Source organism: Cyanistes caeruleus, chromosome 8, assembly GCF_971803275.1.
Source record: "Cyanistes caeruleus chromosome 8, bCyaCae1.hap1.1, whole genome shotgun sequence".
Lineage (NCBI taxonomy): Eukaryota > Metazoa > Chordata > Aves > Passeriformes > Paridae > Cyanistes > Cyanistes caeruleus.
In genome coordinates this window covers 35,243,274-35,264,750 of record NC_141708.1, presented here as the reverse complement: position 1 = coordinate 35,264,750, position 21,477 = coordinate 35,243,274, and the positions used below count along the sequence as shown (strand labels likewise).

General features: G+C 50.2%; 1 protein-coding gene and 1 long non-coding RNA gene across 3 annotated transcripts in view; one reads left to right on the top strand and one right to left on the bottom strand.

Annotated features, from left to right (window-relative positions):
* The window catches only part of CDH23 (cadherin related 23), a 180,162-nt gene that overhangs the window by 34,344 nt on the left and 124,341 nt on the right, over positions 1–21,477 (top strand). For both annotated transcript variants that reach the window (XM_086901349.1, XM_086901350.1), the window contains 3 exons: positions 6,663–6,805; positions 9,655–9,702; positions 9,888–9,980. In XM_086901349.1, the coding sequence (XP_086757475.1) occupies positions 6,663–6,805; positions 9,655–9,702; positions 9,888–9,980 (284 nt within the window). The remainder of the gene's footprint in view (positions 1–6,662; positions 6,806–9,654; positions 9,703–9,887; positions 9,981–21,477) is intronic.
* LOC147651998 (uncharacterized) lies at positions 16,187–19,973 on the bottom strand. Its single transcript, XR_015290048.1, has 2 exons — positions 19,665–19,973; positions 16,187–19,148 (listed from the first exon to the last, which is right to left on the bottom strand). It is a non-coding gene; the product is annotated as an uncharacterized LOC147651998 (long non-coding RNA).

Here is a 21,477-nt window from a genome sequence, read left to right as displayed (position 1 = left end):
CTTAACAGCCCCAAACCCCTCCTTTGACACATGTTTCTTTTCTTATTCTGTCTCCTGGGTGTTTTGGCGTTTTATTTGATGCAATTTTATTTACTTCCCTCTTTCACGCTGGAGCAGCCTATTCCTTCCCAGACAAAAGGAAACAAAAGCCCTTTCAGTTTTTGAAGACCCTCCATGTTCTCCATGGTCCCAGGGAAGGCCTGTGGGTTTTCTAGTGAAGGGAAGGCAGGAATTGCTGGATCCTGGCTGGAACAGGCAGGGAGAAAACACCTGGAGCGCCGCTGTTCCGTGGATTGCCCAGGGATGAGCATTTTTTAATTCCCCGTTTTTTCCAAACAGGTTTGGAGATACCACAGCAATGCTAAGGTGTTTAAGTGATTTTGGCAGCAATACCCCAGCCTGGTTGGAGAGTTTTGATTTAAAAAACCCTCATCTCCAGCCCAAGGAGGTGCCAGTGAGTGAGGAAAGGATGTCATCTCCATCCATGGAAACCTGGAATAATTTGGGATGGAAGAGACCTTAATGATCATCCAGTTCCAACCCCCTGCCGTGGGCAGTGACACTTTCCACCATCCCAGGTTGCTCCAAGCCCCACAGTCCAGCCTGGCCTTGGGCACTTCCAGGGATCCAGGGGCAGCCACAGCTGCTCTGGGCACCCTGTGCCAGGGCCTGCCCACCTTCCCAGCCAGCAATTCCTTCCCAATATCCTGTCTAAATCGCCCTCTGTCAGTGTGAAGCCATTCCCCCCGTCCTTTACCTCCATGCCCTTGCCCAAAGTCGCTCTCCAGCTCTCTTGGAGCCTCTTCAGGCATTGGAAGTGACTCCAAAGCCTTCCTGAAGCTTCTCCAGGCTGAACAGCCCCAGGTCCCCCAGCTTCTCCACGCACTGCAGAGGCACAGCACCAGCACAAAGCCACGTGTCTAAAAGTGGGTTTGGAGAGCTTTGGAGTGTGATACCTGTGCTGCTTTAAGCCCTGATAAAGGCTGATGGATGGCAATTACTCTGTCTTACCCTTGTCAAATGTTGGTGTTGACTTTAATGGGGAGGATGCCACTTCTCTGCCTGGGTGTGGGCCAGCAGCCAGGGACTGCATGCACAGCATCTGCTGGGGGAGCCTCAGGAGTTCTGTTTGTTTGAATGATAATGCTGAGAAATTTCAGTGTGCCATTGATATTTTTGATGCATTTTTCCTCTCCTTGTTTGTTGTTGTAGTTAACCAAAGTGCTCGGTTCTGAGCAAACCAGGACATCCCTCTGTAAAGGGGAACACTTCCTTGCTGCTACTCTCTCTGTCCTAAACAGCTTAAAATTGCTTTAAAACAGTTTTAAATGGCTTTAAATACCCTTTTACACCCTTCTGAGAGCTGGGGGGTTGGAAGGCAAGCAGGGCCCCTCTCTGAGGTTTACCCACTGGCTGTCAGCTCTGCTTACGGATCCTGCCTGCACACTGACTCCCCGCTCAAATAACCAGACACAGCAGAGAAATCACAGGCTCTGTCTCGGAGCATCTGAGGAACCAGGAGAAACTCTTCTGCTGTGCTTTTCGCTTCCCAGCTTGACAAACTCCCTCAGAAATGGTTTTGACTGCACAGATTTGTTTTCCCTCTTTGCTGTCACCTCTGTGTTTGGCTCCTTTCCCTCCCATACATGACAGCAGCTTGTGGCTCCTGGACCAGCTGGTCCAAGGCTTTTTCCTCACACCATTGGCAAAAAAATCCTTTTTTTTTTTTTTTGATGGCAGAAAATTGTTCTTTTCTCATTTATTTATTTATTGCTAGAGCCTTTTTTTAAAAGGTGCTGGTGTCTCCCTGCCCTTTTTGGCTCGCTCTGCAATGCAGAAATTGGAGTGGAGGCAGCCTTGGTGGAGGAGCTGATGCTCCCCTGGGAAGAGAAACGTGTAACGTTGAGCTCGGTTGAATTTTTAGGAGTGGAAACTTCCCTGGCCAAGTCCTTCTGGAAAGTTTTGGCTCAGGTGGTGGAGAAGGAGGTCAAGGAGTGTCTGTGGAGGTTGTGCTGATGGAATGAGCTGCTTTGGGAGAGAGGCTTGGGATGAGGGCCTCGCCCACGGAGCTGGGATTTGCCTTTAGGTGCCCCTGGGCACAGCTGGGTGATGTTGGCAAGGGTTTAAAAAGCTCAGCATGGTTGTGTGGCAGGAGATTTGCTGTTATGGTTCACCCAGGGAGCACAGGAATGGAGCTGGAGTGACCCTGGTGCCTGCAAGAGGTGTCCTGAGCCCTGCTGTGCTTTGGTTGCCCTCCCACGCTGGCACTGTTTGCTGTGCTCACTCCGTCCCCAGCCCTGGGTTTGTCCCCTCCAGGAAACTGATGAAGCCTCGGTCCAAACATGGGAGCAGCTTCTGCTTCCTGTGGCCTCCTGAAAGTAGATTTTAGGAAGTAGACTTGAAAGTAGATTTTACTTTACTTCCTTGTCCAGGGAGTCACCATCCTTTTCTTTCCTTCTCATTGCTCAGAGATTGCTGAGCAGCACAGAAATATTGGCACTTCATCTTTCCTTTTCAAAATCTTTGGGAAAACATCCACAGAAGGGCTTTCAATTCCTCCTTTTTATTTATATTTTTATTTATTATTTTTTTTTTCTGAGAGGTGAAAGAGAAAATGAATTAGAGGCAAAGAAAAGGGAGCAGGTGACAAATGAGAAGAACAGGGCTGGAATTTCAAGATCAAATCCATCAAATCCCACCTCTGAGCACGTCAGGGGCCAGTCTGATATGATGATCTGGGCTAATTGGAGAGGCCTGTGAGGACAGAGAGCCGAGGAGAAACTCTGGCACTGGTTGTTAAAATCAGGATTAAAATGCTTTTTATGTTAAAGCATAGCTGACGCCTCAAGGCTTGAGCCCAAAAGCCATTGCAGAAATTCCTATTAACTCCACATGGGTATGAATCAGACCTCTTAAAAGAGAAGATTATTAGGCAATTAATTAGAAAGCTGCCCCTTCTGTGCCCTCCATCCCACCCCAGCACACTCCTGCTGGCCTGGATCAGCATGGGGCTCCTTCCCTGGCCCTGATGCTCTGCACTTTCCAAAACCTTCCAGGAGCTTTAGGATCCTCCCAGAGACTGAGTTTGTGGTTTTCATTCCTTTTCCATCCTCCTCTTGAGAGCAAAACCAATGGAGATGAATCAGTGGGGTGCAACCCCTTTTCCCACTTTCCTCCTCAGCAAAGTGGAAGGGCAAGGAAAAAGCAGAAGTTTGCAGCGACAAGCGAGGTGATGAGACAAGGGCTCCTCAATGGGATGCAAAAGTACCCCCCCTAAAACAGCCAAACCTAAAAAAAAATTGTAAAATTGGATCAGGGAAAAAACAACAGAAAAAAAAAAAAAGCTCCTGAGGTCAATCAAAGTTCAGGACTTTGAGAAAGAAGAAAATCTGTGTATGTGTGAGAAAGAGGGAGAAGTAGCTGTGATTGAGAGAAAGGAGGCAAAGGGAGACAAGATAAATTCTGATTATCTGGTGGAATCAAGACACTTAACTGCCCTGTCTGATTCCTGAGAGGAAACAAATGGAGCCTATAACTTTGTACTGCAGAAAGATAATTTGTCCCTGTTCCCTCAGCCCTTGCTGGGGCCAGGTCGGTGCTCGGGCTCGAGGAGGCTTGAGCAGCATCTCCAGCACGACCCTGGGGAGGGATGGAAGGTGTTTGTGAACACCCTGAGAGGGGCTCCTGACAGATGTGCTGCAGCTCTGCCTCTGCATGCCAGGCAGGACCCTCTGCTTCCTGATGATGGGGGGAAAAAAAAAATCAATAAATAAGGACAAAATCAGTGAATACAATAAATCAGTGCTGAAGAAATCAGTGGGAGGTAGCTTGAACAAATTTCTGTCGTGGTGATGAAAGTGGTGAAGCTTTGGTACCACACTCCTAAACTTAGCATTCCCTTGGGGTAAAACTTGGAAAAAACTTGGAGCCAAGCAATTATGAAGTCTCGTTTCTCATTTCAGGCCTGTGTTTCTTATTATCTTCTATTTAATTTGTTATTTTTGATCTGTATTTTATACATTTTTAATACTATTTTATATTTTTTTTCCTGAACGAGGTGCTCTGAAAGTAGGATGGTGATTACTGCCTGACTGGGAGACAAGGGAAAGATGGAATTATTATTTAAGATGGAATTATTATTTAAGATGGAATTTTTCTCTGCTCTCCCTGCTTCTGAGCTGTCCCTGTCTAAGCTCTAAGTTTCTTGTTTCTGACAAATCAAAGCACAGAGAAGGAACCTCTCCTTGGTTTTGCTCTTTTCAGAGCAGAGGGTGGTAGAGCTCAGAGTGCTGTTTTCCACAGATCCTACTCCAAAGGCTGACAGGAGCAAGGCATGGGGGTGTAATTGATGTGCCCTGCCCAGAAATGCTTTGCCTCCTGCTCCAGGTTGTCCTGAACTTAGGAACTCAATTCCCTGGCAGTTGGAGGTAGTTGCAGTGCAAAGAGAGAAGAGTTAAACCCTAAATGTTCATTTTTCATTATCATTTATCATTATTTATTTATTGCTACAACTGGGTTTGCAACACACAAACCACCAATATGATTAAAGCTGGGTGGCACGTGGTTTTCCTGTTCAGCAGGAATTTTAAGATCCTTTCCCTTCCAAAGATGCAACCAAGACTTTTTGGAGTTTGAAGTATTTGCTGCTCTGGAGGGAAATGCAGTTGATGTGGGGTTTTTGAGCGGGATGTAAAGATGTAGAGGTCTGTTCTCCTATTAAACCAGGCAAAATAAAGAGGCGTGATCCTGGATTTATTTTGTCCTAGCTACTGGCTTTCCCTGCCCCGAGTGTCTTCTTTTCTCCTTGGGGCAAAGAAACCTTTGCTAAGGACGGCTTTGAACATCCTCCAGCATAAAATCAAGCTGCCTCCTTCTTTTATATCAGGGCTAGAGGGTTGGAGAAAGCCTCAGGACTTTGTATCCATGGGCTTGGCTGCTCTGAAGAGGTGAGAACATTGCAGAGGAGCTCTGATCACAGGCTGGGATAAAGCCACTTGTCTTTTTGTCTTTATTCAAAATGCCTCTGCTTGTAACCTGTCATTTGCTTGCACCTGTTGGTGGAAGGAAAGTTGTTGGGTTTTCTTTCCCCTCCCACTGATTAATTCTAGCTGCCCCTTTTAAAACAACCACTATTCCTCCTGCAAACACGAATTTGTCCAGGTTTGGGCACTGAGTCTTGCTGTGCTCGTTGCTCAGTATTTCACATATATCAAAATACATCACATTTTGTCCTCTCCGTGGATGTGCTCAAAATGGCCTGAGTCATCTCACTCTTCTTTGTCATAGATGAGCCACTTCAAGCTTTTAAAGCCTTTTTTTAAAAAGGAAAAGCATTTTTGCTAGCTCTTGAAATTTCGTGGCTTCCTCTTGCATCCAGTCCTGAAGGTGATGCAGCCAGGCAAGCAGCTTGTGGCTTTGCAAGCCTTGGCAGAAGCAGCTTTTTCAGTCCTAGAAGCCTAAAAGTTCCTGAATTTCCCAGGAAAGGTGTGGAATGGCTCCTTGCACGCTTGGATCCCTGTTCCTGCCAGCAGGGCTGGCTTTGGGGTGTTCTCCTCTGCAGCTGTGGCCCTCCAGCCTTTTGAGGGTGCCTGGAGCAGGGAAATATAATCAATTTTTCCCAAAAGAGCCCAAATTGCCAAGGGCTTCACCTGGCTGCTGGGTGCTCCCACGCTGTCAGCCAGGCTTGTACCAGCAGCAATTTTACATGGCACTGTTGTCTCCCCAGTGAGGCTGGTGGCCTTAAGACCTACAAGGCCAGCTGGGTCCTCGCTCAAAATGTGCTTCACCGATGTCCTAGGGCACTAAACTTTTAATCACAAAGTCACACAGGGAGAAGGCAAACGCCTTACGGAAGTCTATTATTTCTTCCTTATCTGCCAAAGTTTTAATCTCATCAAAGAATAAAATCAGGTCTGTTTGACAAGCTCTATTTTCCATAAAATCATGTTGACTGGCATTAATTATGTTCCTATAGTTTAATTCTTTATTAATGGAATCTCATATTGGCTTTTTCCATTATTTCCGCCGTGATTGATGTCACACCGATCGATTGGGAATTGCCCGGCTCGCTCTGCTCTCCAAACTGTGCTGCTGCTTTTGCCTTCTGGTCTGCTGGAGCTCCCCTCACCTTCCCAGAGGGATGAAATCTGGGCATCTGCTCTCCTTGGCCAGGAGATCTGGGGGCATGGAGTTGCTCTGGTGCTGCCAAAGGTGGCTCACACAGACTGTCCCTCCCCATCCTCCAATCCATGTAGCTATCTGATCCTTATCCCCCCCTCCTCAAGGCCAGGCAGCCTAGGGAATCTCCCATCCTTATCTCCATCCAGCAGCTTTTTTTCCTCCTGTTTCCTCCCCGTTCCTGCTGGGGAAGGCACGGGGAGCAGCCGGGTGGGACGACAGGCAGGCAGCACCGGGGCTGAGCCAGGCTGACTTTCTCTTTTGATAAAGGCAAGGAAGGAGAGGATCTGTGGTTCAGTCCACCTGTGCCAGACAGAACAGCCGGACCAGGCACAGCCTGACTCCCCTTGAGGCACTGGAGCACCGTGGGTGTGATCCCAGGTCTTCCTCAGACCTCCGTTCTCCGACAAGCTGGACGTTTTCAGGAGTTCCTCTTCTCTGCCTCATTTTGCTCAGGATTTCTTTCCTCTCTCTGTGCCTCCCAGGTTCCTCAGTGACTCAGCTGCTGGCCCGGGACCTGGACAATGACCCGCTGGTCTTCGGGGTGGTCGGGGAGGAGGCCAGTCGGTTCTTTGCCGTGGAGAGTGTCACCGGTGTCGTGTGGCTCCGCCAGCCCCTGGACCGAGAGGTAAAGCTGGGGAAAAGCCACCTTTGCTCAGACAGATGTGGCTCTCCATCCTCTGTGACGGCTGAGCTGGGTGTTGCTCCCTGCTGGAGCTGGGAATCTGGGTGTGTCCGCGTTCCCTGGGCACCCTGGTGCTGTCTCCAGTTCAGAGGGGACATGGACAATGAATGGCGTGCTCTGGTTTCATCTGACTTGTTGGTTTGCCTGGGTGTTAGAATGACATCTGTGGGTCTGGAAGTGAAGGAATTAATAGGTGGGGGATGATCTACCAAGGAGCCAGGCTGCTCACACAATCAGGGAAATGTACAGGCTTCCTCTTTAAATCTCTGTGCCAATTAAATCCTTTACTATTTAGAACAGCGTGTCAAGAGATGTGAGGTATCCCTGCTTATTCAATCTCATCAAGACTTTTCATCCTCTTGTGGATTCAGGCTGCTGGATGCTAAATTTGGCAAGGTTCTTGCCTCAGAGCTGTTTCAGCACCCCTATTTTCAATGGCAGCTTTGGTGTGCGAGGCTGGAATCCCATCCAGGTGCCTGCTCTGCTAAAACCTTGGCCCTCACCGCGTTCCTGGAGCAAGGAGGAAGTGATAGCGGGAAGACTGGGAAAATACGATGTGATTTGGGCAACGTGCTTAATTTCCCCTGTGCTTCAGCTGCCTGTATTTAGCGCTGCCTTGGCCAGCAGCAGCGCTGGGGAGATCAAACCCATTAACACACCTCCGGCGCTGGCATTCCCAGTCGGAACCCGCCAGGCATCGGGATGCAGAGGAGCAGGGTGGCGGATGCTGCTCAGGCCCGAGCTGGGGGGGAAGGCCAAACCCAATTTCACAGTGTTAGGAGCGAGACTTTGGGAAAATAAAGTGCTTTTCTTCACCACTCTCCCCTCCGCCTCCCCGTGCCAACAGCTGCCCGTGTGAGTCATAAATCTTCCTTCATCCAAAATGCCTCCTGCTTCCCGCTACCTCCCATGCCAGCCTTAAGCCCAGGAGGGTGATCAATAGATTTTAGGTGTCCTGTGGTGTGCAGGGTGGGGAAGGGAAGGAGCTGGGCAGAGCTTGGATGCATGGATGGGCTCACCTTGATCCCAGTGGCTCCAAGTCAGCCGTACATGGAAGACAGCAAAGGCGGGATGTGGGAAAGGTGTAAGAGACGTGAGAGAGGTGTAAAAGACAATTTACAGTGCAGGAAGCAGCCAGAGGGAAGGGGCAGAAAGGTGGGAGCAGAGAACACTGGCCTGGATGCACCTTTTCAAAAAGTCAGGGGAGACAAAGCCGCTCAGGAGAAGTGGAAAGGAAGAGGGATTTCTTGTACAACGGAGGAGAAAGAAGGGAGAAGAAGTCATAGTAAGGTAAATGATGCAGGAAAAGATGAAACAGAGAAAAAGAGGAAGGAGCAAATGTATAGAGGCAAAGTGAATTTTAAAAGATTTTTTTTTTTACTCCTACGAAGATTAGAAGGAAAACGGATTTTTTTAAAAAATGGCAGACCCTTAGGCTAAAGAATTGTGTTAAAATAATTTTAGAGACAGCAGTTGGTATGTGGAAGCTTTCTCTGGTTATTTTATTGGGTTTTTAAAATTTAAATCCTCAACAGGTTGTTTCTTATCTCCTGTTTCTCCTTTCTTCCCTATTGCTTTGTCCCTGGTGGATGAGCAGGGGGGAAAGAGGGCTGAAAGTCACTGATGCAGCAGGGTGGGATGGCACAGGGAGCAGAGTGTCTCCTCTCCCTCAGGATTTCAGTCCTTCCTTCTGCCTGAGAGCATCGCCCCGAGGCAGGAGTTAGGAAGGGCTTTCCCTGGTTGTACTTCCTGGTTGTTTGGATGGAAATGTGGGAGCAGGAGGGGGTACACACCCTGTTCCCCAAACCCCTCTCCAAGATGAACATGAACTCTGGCGCAAGCAGAGCTCCTGCTCTGGGTGCTGCTGGCTGCTGCCTGTCCCTGAGCCGATCTCATTAGGAATAAATCAACCAGAGCTGCAGCACGGAGAGCCATTTCAAGCCAGCTTTTCCAGCCTTTCCTGCGTGATGCTTGGGAAACATGGAGTTGCTGTGCTCCAGCAGCTCAGGCAGGGCAAGGATACCAGAGGTGGGAAGGGATTGCCAGGACTGGAGGGGAAAAAACACCAGCAGCTGGTGGGCAGGTACCAGATAGATGTGGTGACCTGAGTCCTGCTGCCCATCTTTACACGATTCTTTGGGAAGGTAGGAGCAAAATGATTGCTGGTGGGAAGAAAAGAGTCAGGAAGAGAAGGTCTGCTTCCACTAGCAATATCCCCTTGCCCTGATCCCAAAAAAAATCACTCTTTCCCACTTGTTGCTCCAGTGACTTGAATAGATCCCTAGCTCAAGCTGTTAATTTAGTTAAAGCAATGAGGAGCAGAGAAAATTGCCTGGGCATTTTCATGGAATTTCATGGAGCCAGTTCTCACTACGTAGGCTCGTCCCAGGGTTGCCAGCTGTGTGATAGGTAAGCTGGGAAAGCAGCAGCGGGGCTTAGAGGTCCTCACTGAGACTGTGTTGCATTGCCATAAGACACAAATCCTCCCGTGTTTTAGGTGCCCAGCTGCCAATCAGGGAGTCGGTTCCTTAGCCCCACATCCTCCTGACCTGTGGCAGGGCATCTCCCATACCTGTGGAATAATGGGAGCCCTGCTGGCATTCAGAATCCCCAGCATTTTCTGCCCAGTGCAGGTAAATGGCACTCCAAGCACCTCTCCTCTCACAGAAGGTCCCGAAAGCATTTTGCGTGTAATAACATTGGCTGAAAGTCCCCAGCCTGCCATCTGCAGATAAACACCACAGTATCTTTAATTATAGTTGTTCTTTTTTTTCCTTCTCTTTCCCTTTCAGACTAAGTCAGAATTCACGGTTGAATTTTCTGTCAGTGACAGCCAAGGGGTGAGTGTGACTTCTCATTTCACGGTCTGCGGCACGGGCGGAGGGGCAGCAGGGGCTGTGGGTCACTGCGGGCCCTTTCCACCAGGGGAGAGGGCTCACCCCTCGGCCCAAAGCCCGAAAACACAGCCACAAGCTGGCTTTAGGCTCCAAACCCACACTTAAAGCTGTTGTCCTTGGGCCCACAGGTGATCAAAGGGACAGTCAACATCCAGGTCGGAGACGTGAACGACAACGCCCCACAGTTCCACAACCAGCCCTACAGCGTCCGCATCCCAGAGGTAGGGATCACCTCTGCCTGGCTCCTGGCTCTTCCCTCAGTGGCCACCCGTGCTCTCTGGTTGCCACCATGGAGCTGGCCACCAATGTATAGGGCTGTCCTCTTGCCCTGGACCCTCACAGGGTTGCGGGAGGATGAAACTTCTGGAAGTTATCGCCTGAAAATGGGCAGAAGCAAAGTGTTTTGGGTGTTGGGGGAAGGAGGTGGAAGAGGAGATGTGGTGCTTTGGTGACATCTTTCCCATGACAAGTGGGAAGTTTAAGAATGAGCATAAATGAGGATCTGTGTCTTGGTCTCTTCCTTGGAGCTGGGGGGGATGCACAGCTCTTGTCGCAGAGGTGACCTGAGGCAGGACCAAATATTTCTCCAAATGCCTGAATTACAGCAGAGTACTGCCCAAAGGCCTCTGGTGATTTCCTTTAACAGTTCCATAGCAGGATTCATCCCATAATGTCCCTGGAATAAAATAGGTGGGAAGAGGCCACAGGAGATCATCAGGCCCAAGCTCCCACTAATCCACTGAGAATTTCCACGTTAGGTCAGACTGCTCAAGGCTGTATCCAGCCAAATGTTGAATATCCCCAAGGACAGAGTCTCCACAACCTTCTGCTGCTCTCTGTGCTGGCTACTGCATGGGAGGTGACATCTTCATCAGGGACTCGTCCATCAGGGACTGCTTCTGCACCTGCAGCCTGACTTGGCCAGGAGTTTACAGGTCTGATGTGAATTTAGGCTTTAAGGCCATGGCTTCTGGTGCCAGGAGGAGAAGGCAAGGATATTCCATTTGCAACAGGGGTTTAGCAGAGCTTTTGGCATCCTCCAGTGGAGGAAAACCTCTCTTTGCACCACAGTGCCAGGGAAGTTTTTCTTCCTCGGGGTGTGGGCGAGGTCCCATTGCTCTGCAAAATGGAGCAGCTTTGGTAACTGAGAGGTGCAAACGATTGTGTTACCAGGGTGTATTTAATATTCCTGCTGCTGCTGCTGCTGCTGCTGCTGCCCTGCCATGCAGGACTCTGATCCCTCCCCGTCCCCTTGCTGCCAGGATGAGGTTTCTTCATTAGAGCTGCTCCTGATGTATGAGCCGGGAGCTGGAGTCTCATCTTAGCGCCAAGTCATCTGAAACCTCCCCATGAGAGTGACACTGGGTCAGAGGCATTTCTGCTGCTCTTCAGAGCACGAGGGGTGGGGAAATGACTTGGCAAAACCCACACCAGGTGCCCCCCACTCCCGCCTTTGGAGCTGGCAGGTGGCTGTCGTGCCTTGCTGCTGATCCTCACGGTCGTGCTCCTCCTGCAGAGGTCTGCAGAGCAAAAGGAACAGCAGTGGGATGGGAGGAGAGCAAACAGGCTCCTCTCCTCTGCCCCCAGATTGGCCTCTGGATTTGCTGTTACCTGCCCTTCACATGGAGAGATGGAAATGGGTTTGTGTGGCAGCCCTGGGAATCAGGTCTGTGTTAAACACCAGTTTTTGTACACCTGGAGGAGCTGTGCCACATCTCTTCTTGCTCCTCTTCTTTTGTCCGAAGAGTCAATATTGCCAAGCTTGAGTTTTTCCCCATTTCCAGTATTAACCTGTGCCCAGCCTGGGGAGCAGGGAGGGCAAAGGTCCTGGTTTGGAATCATGGAATCTTAGAGTTGCAGCCTGGTTTGGATTGTAAGGGACCTGAAAGCTCCTCTAGTTCAGCTCCTGCCATGGGCAGGAACACCTTCCACTGCTTGCTCCAACCTGGCCTTGGACACTTCCAGGGATCCAGGGGCAGCCACAGCTTCTCTGGGCAACCTGTGCCAGGGCCTGCCCACCCTCCTAGGGAAGAATTCCTTCCCAATATCTAATTTAAACCTCCTCTCTTGCAGTTGAAGGCCATTCCCCTGTGTCCTAGCACTCTTTGCCCTCACACATAGAAAATTAGGGCTGGCTGAGGAAAGGGAACTGCAGACAGGGGATCTGGACAAAAAAAAGAAGAAAATATCCAAAAGGAGAGGCTGCACCTTAGAGCCCCTCTGTCTCCTATCACACTGCTGTGCACGTGAGCTGTGGTTCTGCTGCCAGGGATTTCCAGGACTGCTCGGCTGTGTGGGGCACAGCAAGCCCGGTGTTCCCCCCATGCAGCCACCGAGCACTTGGCCTTCAGAGCTGTGCTCTCCTGGAGGTTGGCCTAATCTAATTACAAGGCAGTGAGTGCCAGCTTCCAGTTTCTACCCCTGATCTTTAACCAAGGGCACCGATCAGAGGTAATGAGCCACAAATGCGTTGCTCATCCTGGAGGCACTCCTGTTCTTTTGCCAGGGAGAGAGAGCCTTGCTTTGCCAGGCACTGTGAGAGCAGGGAATGGGGTCTCTCCACCTAAAGAGGACCCTCCAAGGGTGCAGGCCGTGGGAGGTGTCAGCAATACACTTTTCCTGTGTGTGGTGGCACAGGTCTCAAGGGGGAGATCAGACTTGTGCTGAACCACAAGTTTTCCTTGTTGCTTGTCCATGACTACTCGGAGCTGGAGGTGGCGGGGGACACGTGGGGAGCAGCTGGGGCTGGAGGACCAGCCATGGTGAAGGATGGCAGGTCACCCCATGCTCCAGACAGCTTGAGGGCAAGCAGCGAGGGCACAGGTACCAAAAACCACCTGAGCGAGCACCCAGCCCGAATCGAAGGGCCTGTGGATAATGAATGAAGAGGGCTGGACTTGGAGAAAGAGAAGAGCCGAGTGTGGTTTTCAGTAGACTGGCTCTGTGCAGATTTGGCAGCTAATGAGGGTTTTTCTCTTTTTAATTTTGAGATAAATGGATGTATCGATTTGCAGTTGTCGTAGCTAATGGAGCAGCAACCGAAAGGCTATTTAAACCTCGCTGCTATTGTGTGGCACTTGGAAAGTCAAAGGAAGAGTGTGCATAAATAAATGGAACATGAAGTAAACTGACCTTTAAAAACAATACTGCCTCTAAATACCCATCCTGGTGTTTTACGTGGCCCGCTCGGTGTGAGGATGGGAATTTATTTGGGCACGGGCCGCGGATTGCGATCGCTCTGCGGCGTGGGGAGGGATGGAGAGGATGCAGCACAGCAGCTCTGAATGCCCACACCGGGACTGCTGGAGTGGCACCGGCCCTCTGTGCTTGCTGTGTGCTAATCTCATCCCTGGAATAGCTGCTGGGGGGCCGGGAGAGGGATATTGCTGCAGTGTAATCGTCCGTCCCGTCTGGGCAAGGGCGCCCCGTGCTCTGCTTGTCAAAAGGCAGCGAGGCGGGGCGGGCGCTCTCAAGTCTGCAAAGAAAAGGGGAATCCTGCTAGAATTGGCAACTTAATTCACCAAGCTGGCCTCGACAGAGCTCATTAAGTTCCCGTGTATTCATTTCAGGCTAATGGCTGTCATGCTGGCTGCTGTTTGATTTGCTGTAATAGACTTTTATGGCTTTCCAGTTTGCGAGGACGTGCGTGCCCGTGGCTGTGCCCCGTGGTGCTGCCGTAGTACATTAGTTAGCTGCTCGTGTGCTTGCTACTCTGACCTTCAGGGTTTGTTCTCCTCTTGGATGCATCCCTTGCACTTCATCTCCTGCTCACAAGCTTCTTTTCACCTGACCCCAAGGTCCCACGTTTCTGGGAGTCTCAGGGTTTTGGCTCTTAAACAAGGAGAGATCTGTTGCCAAGCCTGTGGCAGGCTGTTTGTGGCCATGCCTCAGTTTCTGGCAAGTCCAATCTGCTTTATCTAATCTTTTTTTCCGTTTGGCTGGATCCGTAGGGAACTCAGAGTTCTTGGATTGTCATGGTTCAATGCTTGTAGGTGAGGCAAGAGAGTGGAGCTGAGCCCCTGTTTGTGGTGCCTGCTGTGATGGGGATGTAAGGGTGGGCTGTTCCCCCCGGGTGCCTGCTGGGCTTTCTGTCCCAGCCCCAAGCAGAAAACCTCCTAGGGCTTCCACAAAACTTTCCATTTGCCTTTAACTCCAGCGGTGCAGTCACCATCCCTGGAGAGGATGTGGCACCTGGGGACATGGGTGGCCTTGGCAGGGCTTTTCCAACCTAAACTGAGGTAAACTAACTCCAAGTCTGGTACCTCCTTGGGAAAAGCTGTTTTTTCCTGCAAACCTCCAACATCCTGAGCTTGCCAATCAAGTTTGAGCCATCCATTCTCTTGGCCTTGGAGCATCAGTAGTGCTGACATGTTGGCAGAAAGGTCTTCTAATTGTTGGTTTCTTTGCTGAATGTTCCCTCAGGAGGTTTCCATTGGAGTTTTCTCCCATTTTGTGCTCTCCCTACCTCCTTCCTTCTGCTATATTTATAATACACACTGTGATTTATGATGATGTGATGTGTGTTGCATCTTGAGGATGCACACCCCCACTCCTGGAAGTGTTCAGGGACAATGTTTGGATGGGGCTGTGAGCAACCTGGTCTAGTGGAAGGTGTCTGTGGCAGGGGGCTGGAACTAGATGGCCCTTAATGTACCTTCCAACCCAAACCATTCCACAATCCCACGATCTTCCAGCAAAAAGCTCTGCACTGGGACAGAGATTCCAATTCAGCACCTCAGTCATTCATTAAATCACTGCTGCACCACAAGAGAAGTACCAGTAACTTCACAAGGGCACAGGAATTAGAGCTCTGCTTTCAAACTTGTAACCACAGCCCCTCTGCTTGGGAGTGTGCTCCTCTCATCCCGAATTCAAGCAAGCAGGGCTCTGGGAAAGGAGTTTAAAAATGGAAAGTTTCTGGTCTGCACACAGCAGTGTTGAGGCAACCACAGTCCAGCTTGCAGGTGTCTTATCTCCTGAGCTTAGCCCTGATTTGCCAATTTATTTTAATTGGGAGGCAGGCGGGCACTTGCCATCAGCAGCAGTCCCTTCTGCTCGGGGAGCAGCCTTTGGGACTGAGCCTTCACAAGCTGCTGGACACCATCTCCATCCTTAATATGGGGGCGTAGATGGAGTCGTGGCTTTTATGATGTCTTTTTCTCAATTGTGCAGAAAAGTGTTTGGCGGGGAAGGAGGGGAGGAAGGAGGGGAGGAAGGAGGGGAGGAAGGAGGGGAGGAAGGAGGGGAGGAAGGAGGGGAGGAAGGAGGGGAGCGCCACTGCCCCGTCCCATCGCACAGCCTGGAACCAGGCCGTGCTACACACTGAAAGAGGAGCAGAGAAAGGCCCAAAAGCCCTTGCTGTAATTAAAATTATTATTTTGCTTTAAGGGTAATAATGTCAGTAATTACATCAGTTTCCCTGCCATCCTGCCCGAGAGTCTTCAGGGGCTCGTATAATTCTATTGCCATGGCTCGAGGCCTGATGCTGCGCATACGAAGCAGCTGCCACGAGCTGAGCTCCCCCTCAGCTGCGTTAGCCAGTCCCTTGCATGCTCCCAGACACCTTCTGGAGCTTTTTTTTTCCTCCCCTGCTTTAAATAAAGAGCCATTACAATGGAGGTGATGATTACAGAGCTGATAAGGAAGATGTTCCTACCACATTGGAAAAACGGTCTATAATCAGTCCTGGCTGCTTTCCTTCCTTGTTTCTTTTTTTTTTTTTTTTTTTTTTTCCTTCACTCATTATTTTCCTTCTCTCCTGATCCTTACGTTTCCCTGCGGAGTTTAGAACTGAAAAAATAATTTACAGTGAATAACTTATCCCCCAAATCCAGCCGTCCCTTCCTTCCGCTACCTTTGAGCGTGAAAAATTTGCAAGTGTCTCGAACTTCTCCTCAGCAAATCGGATGCAGTTTTTAAATTTTTACACTTTATTTATTTATTTATTTGTTTATTTTTAAAATTTCTTTATTATGGGGTTTTTGTTTTGTTTTGTTTTGTTTTTAAAACTTCCTGGAAAGGCGGCAAGCAATTCAGCGAGTTGTTGAAGCTGCTCATTCATAAAGCACTGCTGGACAGAAAAGCTGGTTCTCCTTCCTGGCTGGATTAAAGCACTTCCATCTCCCCTCCATCCTGGCAGGCCCAGTGCTGGTGATCTCTCACCTCCAGTGCCTGTTGGACAAATAGGGGATTTAACTGGTGTTTCCCAAACCTCCCGGACGTCCTCAGTTTTAATTTGCTTTATTGCTGTTTTCCACCTGCAAAAAAACCATAAATGGGCTGGGAAGTGCAGGCCCTGCCTCGGGCTTTCCTTCTGGCTTTGGGATGCTGGCAGTGTCTTCAGGCAAGAGCTTGGAAGCACAGCAGGCACCAGCTGTCATATTCTCCCTGCTTTTTTCCACCAGGACTGGAGGAAAAGAATTTAAACGAGAGAGGCTGCAGTGTATTGAGTAAAGCGTGGGGTTGGGGCTGGAGGGGTTTGCACAGCTGGCATCGTAGATGTCAGAACCCTAGAATGGTTTGGGTTGGAAGGGGTATTTAAAGGTCATTTAGTCCATCCCTCTGCCATGGGCAAGGACAATTTTCACTATCCCAGGCTGCTCCAAACCCTTGAACACTTCCAGGGTTGGGTCAGCCACAGCTTTCCTGGGCAACCTGTGCCAGGGCCTCCGCGCCCTCACTTTAAATAACTTTTTCCTTTGAAGCTGTGAGCAAATAGATGCTCAGACCTGGAACATCCTTCACTCTGAAGGTCACTCTGCCTGCAAGTTTTTGTTGTTAGTGCTGGCATGTTTGCTGTGACGCCAGAGGGTCTTGAGTGACGTCCTAGGGAGAAAGAAAAGTGTCCCCTGTCCCTTGTCTGGATTCACCAGGGAACAGGAGACCCTGGTCCTTTAATACACGTGACCGAGGAGTGAAATGAGAGATGCAACAGAAACTACTGGGGCGGAAAACTCCAAATGGCGTGGAAGTAATGTGTAAAGTGTCCTGGAGATAACAGTCATTTCCGCCAGGCAAAACTTGGGCTCTTTCTGGAAGGGTACTGCAGCAAAACAGGGTGGGGGGGCAGCCTGAAAATTAGAAATAGTTGTGCTGTTCTGGCCAGTGCAGTGCTGGGCAGGATGAGGGGAACAGGCAAAACAGCAGGTTTTGACCAGAAAGAGGAACCTGTTTGGGACAGCAAGTAATTTGGTGCCTCCATGGAGGAGCTGTCGTGATGAGAAATTAGGAAATTATCTTGAGGGAGAGGAATGGAAAGTGTTCAGCAACATTCTCTGAGCGAGGAGAACACAGGCAAAAAAGAAGGGCAAAGTAACTTGGACAAACCAGTAATCCTTCATCATGGAAGGAATGGGAAAAAGGAAAAACATCCCCATTCCCTGAGCTCCTTCATGTGGGTGCTGAGGGCACCTACCTGCTGATTTCAGAGCTCTGGTGGGTCTGTCCCAGTGTCATCCTTGAGGTCAGGCCAGTGTCTGAGCTTAGAATGGCTGGTGCCAAGGGATCCTGCTGGCAGTGGGCTGCTCAGACCAGGCACGTTCCTCTGGAGCAGAAACAATGGCCTGTGGTCCCACAGCACTTCCTGCTGCAGCAGCAGCTCAGGCCTGGGCTGGATGGAAGGTCTCCTTTCCAGGGGACATTCCAGCCCAGCCCTTTCGGTGTAATTACACTTACACATCTGGGCAGCAGATGGCTTCAAGGTCTCTTCCCTGTCCCCGGCATCTCTGTGGTGCCAGGAACAAAGGGGTGAGGAGGGAGTGAATGTGACCTGCTGGTTTATCTCCATTTTTGTTTTATTTTATCTCCCTTTCCTCTGGTTACCACCTTCTCCCAGAAACCTGGGATGTACCTTATTAACCCATGCCAGCCAGCAAAAGCTGCATCCTCTCCCCTCACATCCCTGTTTTGTTTACCTCCCTCTCCACACCTCACCTGCATCAGCAGGACCATGCCTGGGTGTGGGAATGGTTTTTATCTCTTTCAGGTGGTGAGTGGCAACAAGAAGCCAAAAAAGCCATCACTGAAAATACATTTAAGGTTTTTTTTTACTCGCACAATCACGCAGTTTGTTGGTTTTTCAGTCACAGCACCTAAATGAAGGGATGATTAAGGTCGTGCCGTGAGGGATGCTGGAATTTTCGGGTCCAGGGCCTTTTCCACCTGCAGTAACCAAGAGCAGCAGCAGATCCGTGAGGTGGGCACACATTAGCATCCTCGTTCCGTGCAGCATGGGAATGTGAAGCTGCAGCTGGCACGAGAGGCGCTTTTTTCCATAAAAACACCATTTTTAATTAAGATGGAAATATTTAGGGAAAATGTTGCCATTTTGACAGCAAAGCTGGGGAGAAATAGCATTTCAAAAGAACCATAAAAATCGCTCTTGCAATAGATTCATTCCAATTTCTTCTTGAGAATTGCATTTTGTGTTTTATTAGTTTGTAATGTGTCAGTGACAGTCATGTATAATAAGCTTTCTACTGCTGGTCAAACTTTGTGGTAGAATAATAGACTAAATCAGCCTCTCTATAAGATTTTTTTAAATATTTATGCGTGAGCTGAACTGTTTGTATCTGTTTCAAACTATTTTCATTACAAATGGAGGGAATTCGATCTAAGTAGAACTTTCAATCAAAATTAGGGGCCATTACTTAATTTCAACCATTAATTGCTGTGGGAACTTAAAATGTGGGTGATTTATTTTGTTAGTGCAAATAATGGAGAGAGCAGGGAAAGCGAATAGAGGGTTCAAGGCAATTTTGGTTCAAGGAGGAAAAAAATGGGGAGCTTTTAACTTTGGAGATTTGCTTTATGGGAGGTTTGTGAAACATATTTATTTGTTTTTCTGAGACAGGATGCCAACCCAGTGTGGGTGAAAAAGGAGAGGTGGTCACGGCTGTCACTTTGTGTAGGGTGATGGCGGCTCACCCCTCTTTTTCCAGGAGACTGAGCTCATTCTGTGTGGTCAAGGGGTGCCAGGGAGGTGCCTTTGGCCACAGCTCCGAGCTGTGGAAGATGATCTTTCCCTAATTAGTAAATCTTTATTTAGAGGTAAGTTGAGAGCATGGTTTTACGAACCGTGGAAAAAGAGGGATCTACCTGCTCTCCATCCCACAACCAGAGTTGGATGAAAACCCTGAAAGGGGAACAATTTTTACTGCCTAGGTGGTTCAGATGACCCCGAATCTCCCTGGGTCAGGAGCTGCTGTGCCAGTGCTTGGAAAAACACTTTATTAAACAGGCTGGAAATGCGTGGCCAGATGTGTGCTTGCAGATTCCTCAGCCCCCAGGAGATGCTCCAGGATGTGCTGCCCGTGCCCTGCCTTTGAGGGGGCTGAGAGGGAAACAGCAGGACAGGTGGATGGTTTGTTTTTCCTGTTTGTAGCTCATGCCTGTGGGGGAAAGAAATTTTGCAGGGAGGCTGTGCCTGCTGGCGTGACCCCCACGAGGGTGGTGGCACTGCAAGTCACCCAGTCCTTGCACAGCCAGCAGGGAAATGGGTGCTGGGGGGAAAGGCCAGGAGTTGTGCAGGTGGGGACATCCCTGCCCCGTGGGACACAGTGATGGCATTGCCTCTGAGCACACCTTAGGTCCTGCTGGGGGCTGAGGAGAAGGCTGTAAGCCTGGATCCTCCTCCAGTGGCAGGGATCACCAGCAGCCTGGTGTCCCACCGTGTCACAGGGCTTCACTGCAAGGCTCTCCCTTGGCCACCTCCTTTCTGAGGGCCTGAGACTCAAAGACCCTGTGTGAAGGGCAGCTTTTTCAGCAAGCTCGCACCTCCAGAGCGTGTGCTCCGTCACCTGTCCCCTGTCACCACCTCCACGTGCCACCGTGTCACCCCCGATGTGCCCGGACAGTGCCAGGAAGGGGTCAGCTCTCCTCTGGCAGGCAGCAAACCCATTTCTCACCTGGCTGTGAGACACAGAGAGAGCTTCACCACCTGCTTTTCCTACGGTGGCACCTCTGAAACGGAGCGTGGTGTCTGCGCTGTGCTGTCTGTGGGGTGGAGGGGTGTTTGGTGGCCCAGATGTGTGCAGCTGGATCCAAGGAGCCCAATCCCCACGGGTCTGGTGTTTTGGGCTCGGGAGAGGCAAGCAGAGGCTGGAGGAAGAGCTCCATGAATGGTGAGGAGAGGAGAAGGCAACCTCCAGGAGATCTTTGGGAAAGGCAGGAAGCAGGGACAGGAGAGCAGAGCCTCACCTCCCTTCTGCACGTTCGAGCTTGAGGGCTGCGGCAGCCAGGCTTTATTTTGGGGTGGGGGGGTGGGAATCTGCTTAAAAAGCCTCACCGGAGCGTGATGGAATCGGAATGTGAAGGGTAATTGAGCTGAAAGCCATTCTCCTCCCGAAGCCCGAGCCCTCGGATGCCAGCCTGGAATCCTGCTGGAAGGGAGGGAGATGGGGCTGCATCCCCTGGGCTGGGTCCCCTCCCTGGGCAGGAGGTGGGTGCTAAACACCCAACTAAACCTGCAGAGCTCCGGAGGAGAAGCCACGCTAGGGAGAGACGCAGAGGAAGGTTTTCCTCTTTTTACAGAAAGGTAAAGAGGCTCCCGAGCTGCAAATCTCCTTGCAGGCACCAGTCTGCTCTCCAATCAGTCCCTGCAGCTCAGGTGCCATCGCTCCGTGTCCTTCTGCGGCCACAGCCTTTGGCTGTCCCCTTCCCCAAGCAGCCCCGGGCTTTCTCCCTGCTGTGCCCATTGAGAAAATGCCACCCCCCTCACACGGAGATGCTCCAGAGCACTTGCTGGCATGGCTGAGAATTTGGAGTAATCAGAAGGAGCAGACTGATAAAAATCTTAACGAAAAGGGGAGTGTGGCTAGTCGGAGTGGATGTATCCACTAAACACAAAAGTGAGGTTTTAGTCACTGTCCCTTGTCTCTCTGGTCCTGGGAGTTTGTGGAAGGGGACAGGGGGGCTTGGAGAGCAGCCCCAAGGAGGGGATTAGAGAAGAACCCCCCCAGTCCGGAGCCCAGCACAGCAATGGTGTGAGATGCCCAGCCCAGCTGTGTACCCTGTCCTCTGTTATTGATTGCTCAACAGGCACAGCTAAGTGCCTCTCATTAATATTTGTTTTGGTCTTTTCCCTGAATTCTGATGAGTGGAGGAGATGCTGCTTATCTCCCTCCTGCAGGTTTTCTTTCTAGAGGATTCCTCTGGCTGGTGACAAACCTGGGCTCTGTAGCCCTCAGGATGAGGGATGAGTTAGTGGCTGACACGAAATCTTGGGAACTCTGCAGGAAGAAAGCAAGGAGGCAAAATTAACACAAAATTAAGAGGTAAAAACGCTCTGCTCCCGTCGTCCAGATGAAATATGGGATTCCAGGCTCAGCTGTGTTTGTAAATGTCATACAAGGGACTCTGCACAAGTAGGTTGTGCTGGCTGAACTTTGAAGTGGATGAGCAAGAAGGAATGTCGGGAGGTGGAGCAGGCAGACAGGGACTGCTGCTCCGTCCTCAGTGCTCTTGTAGCTGGTTTTGAGGTTTCAGATTGAGAGCAGAGGCTGTGGCAGTGGTTATGTTCAGAGTTTGGGTTGGAAGGGACCTTAAAACTCATCTTGTCCTACCCTCCTACCATGGGTAGGGACACCTCCCACTATCCCAGATTGTTCCAAGCCCCATCCAACCTGTCCTTGGGCACTTCCAGGGATCCAGGGGCAGCCACAGCTTCTCTGGGCAGGCTGTTCTGCTGCCTCTGCCTTTTGAGGTGGTCTGTGTTCTTAC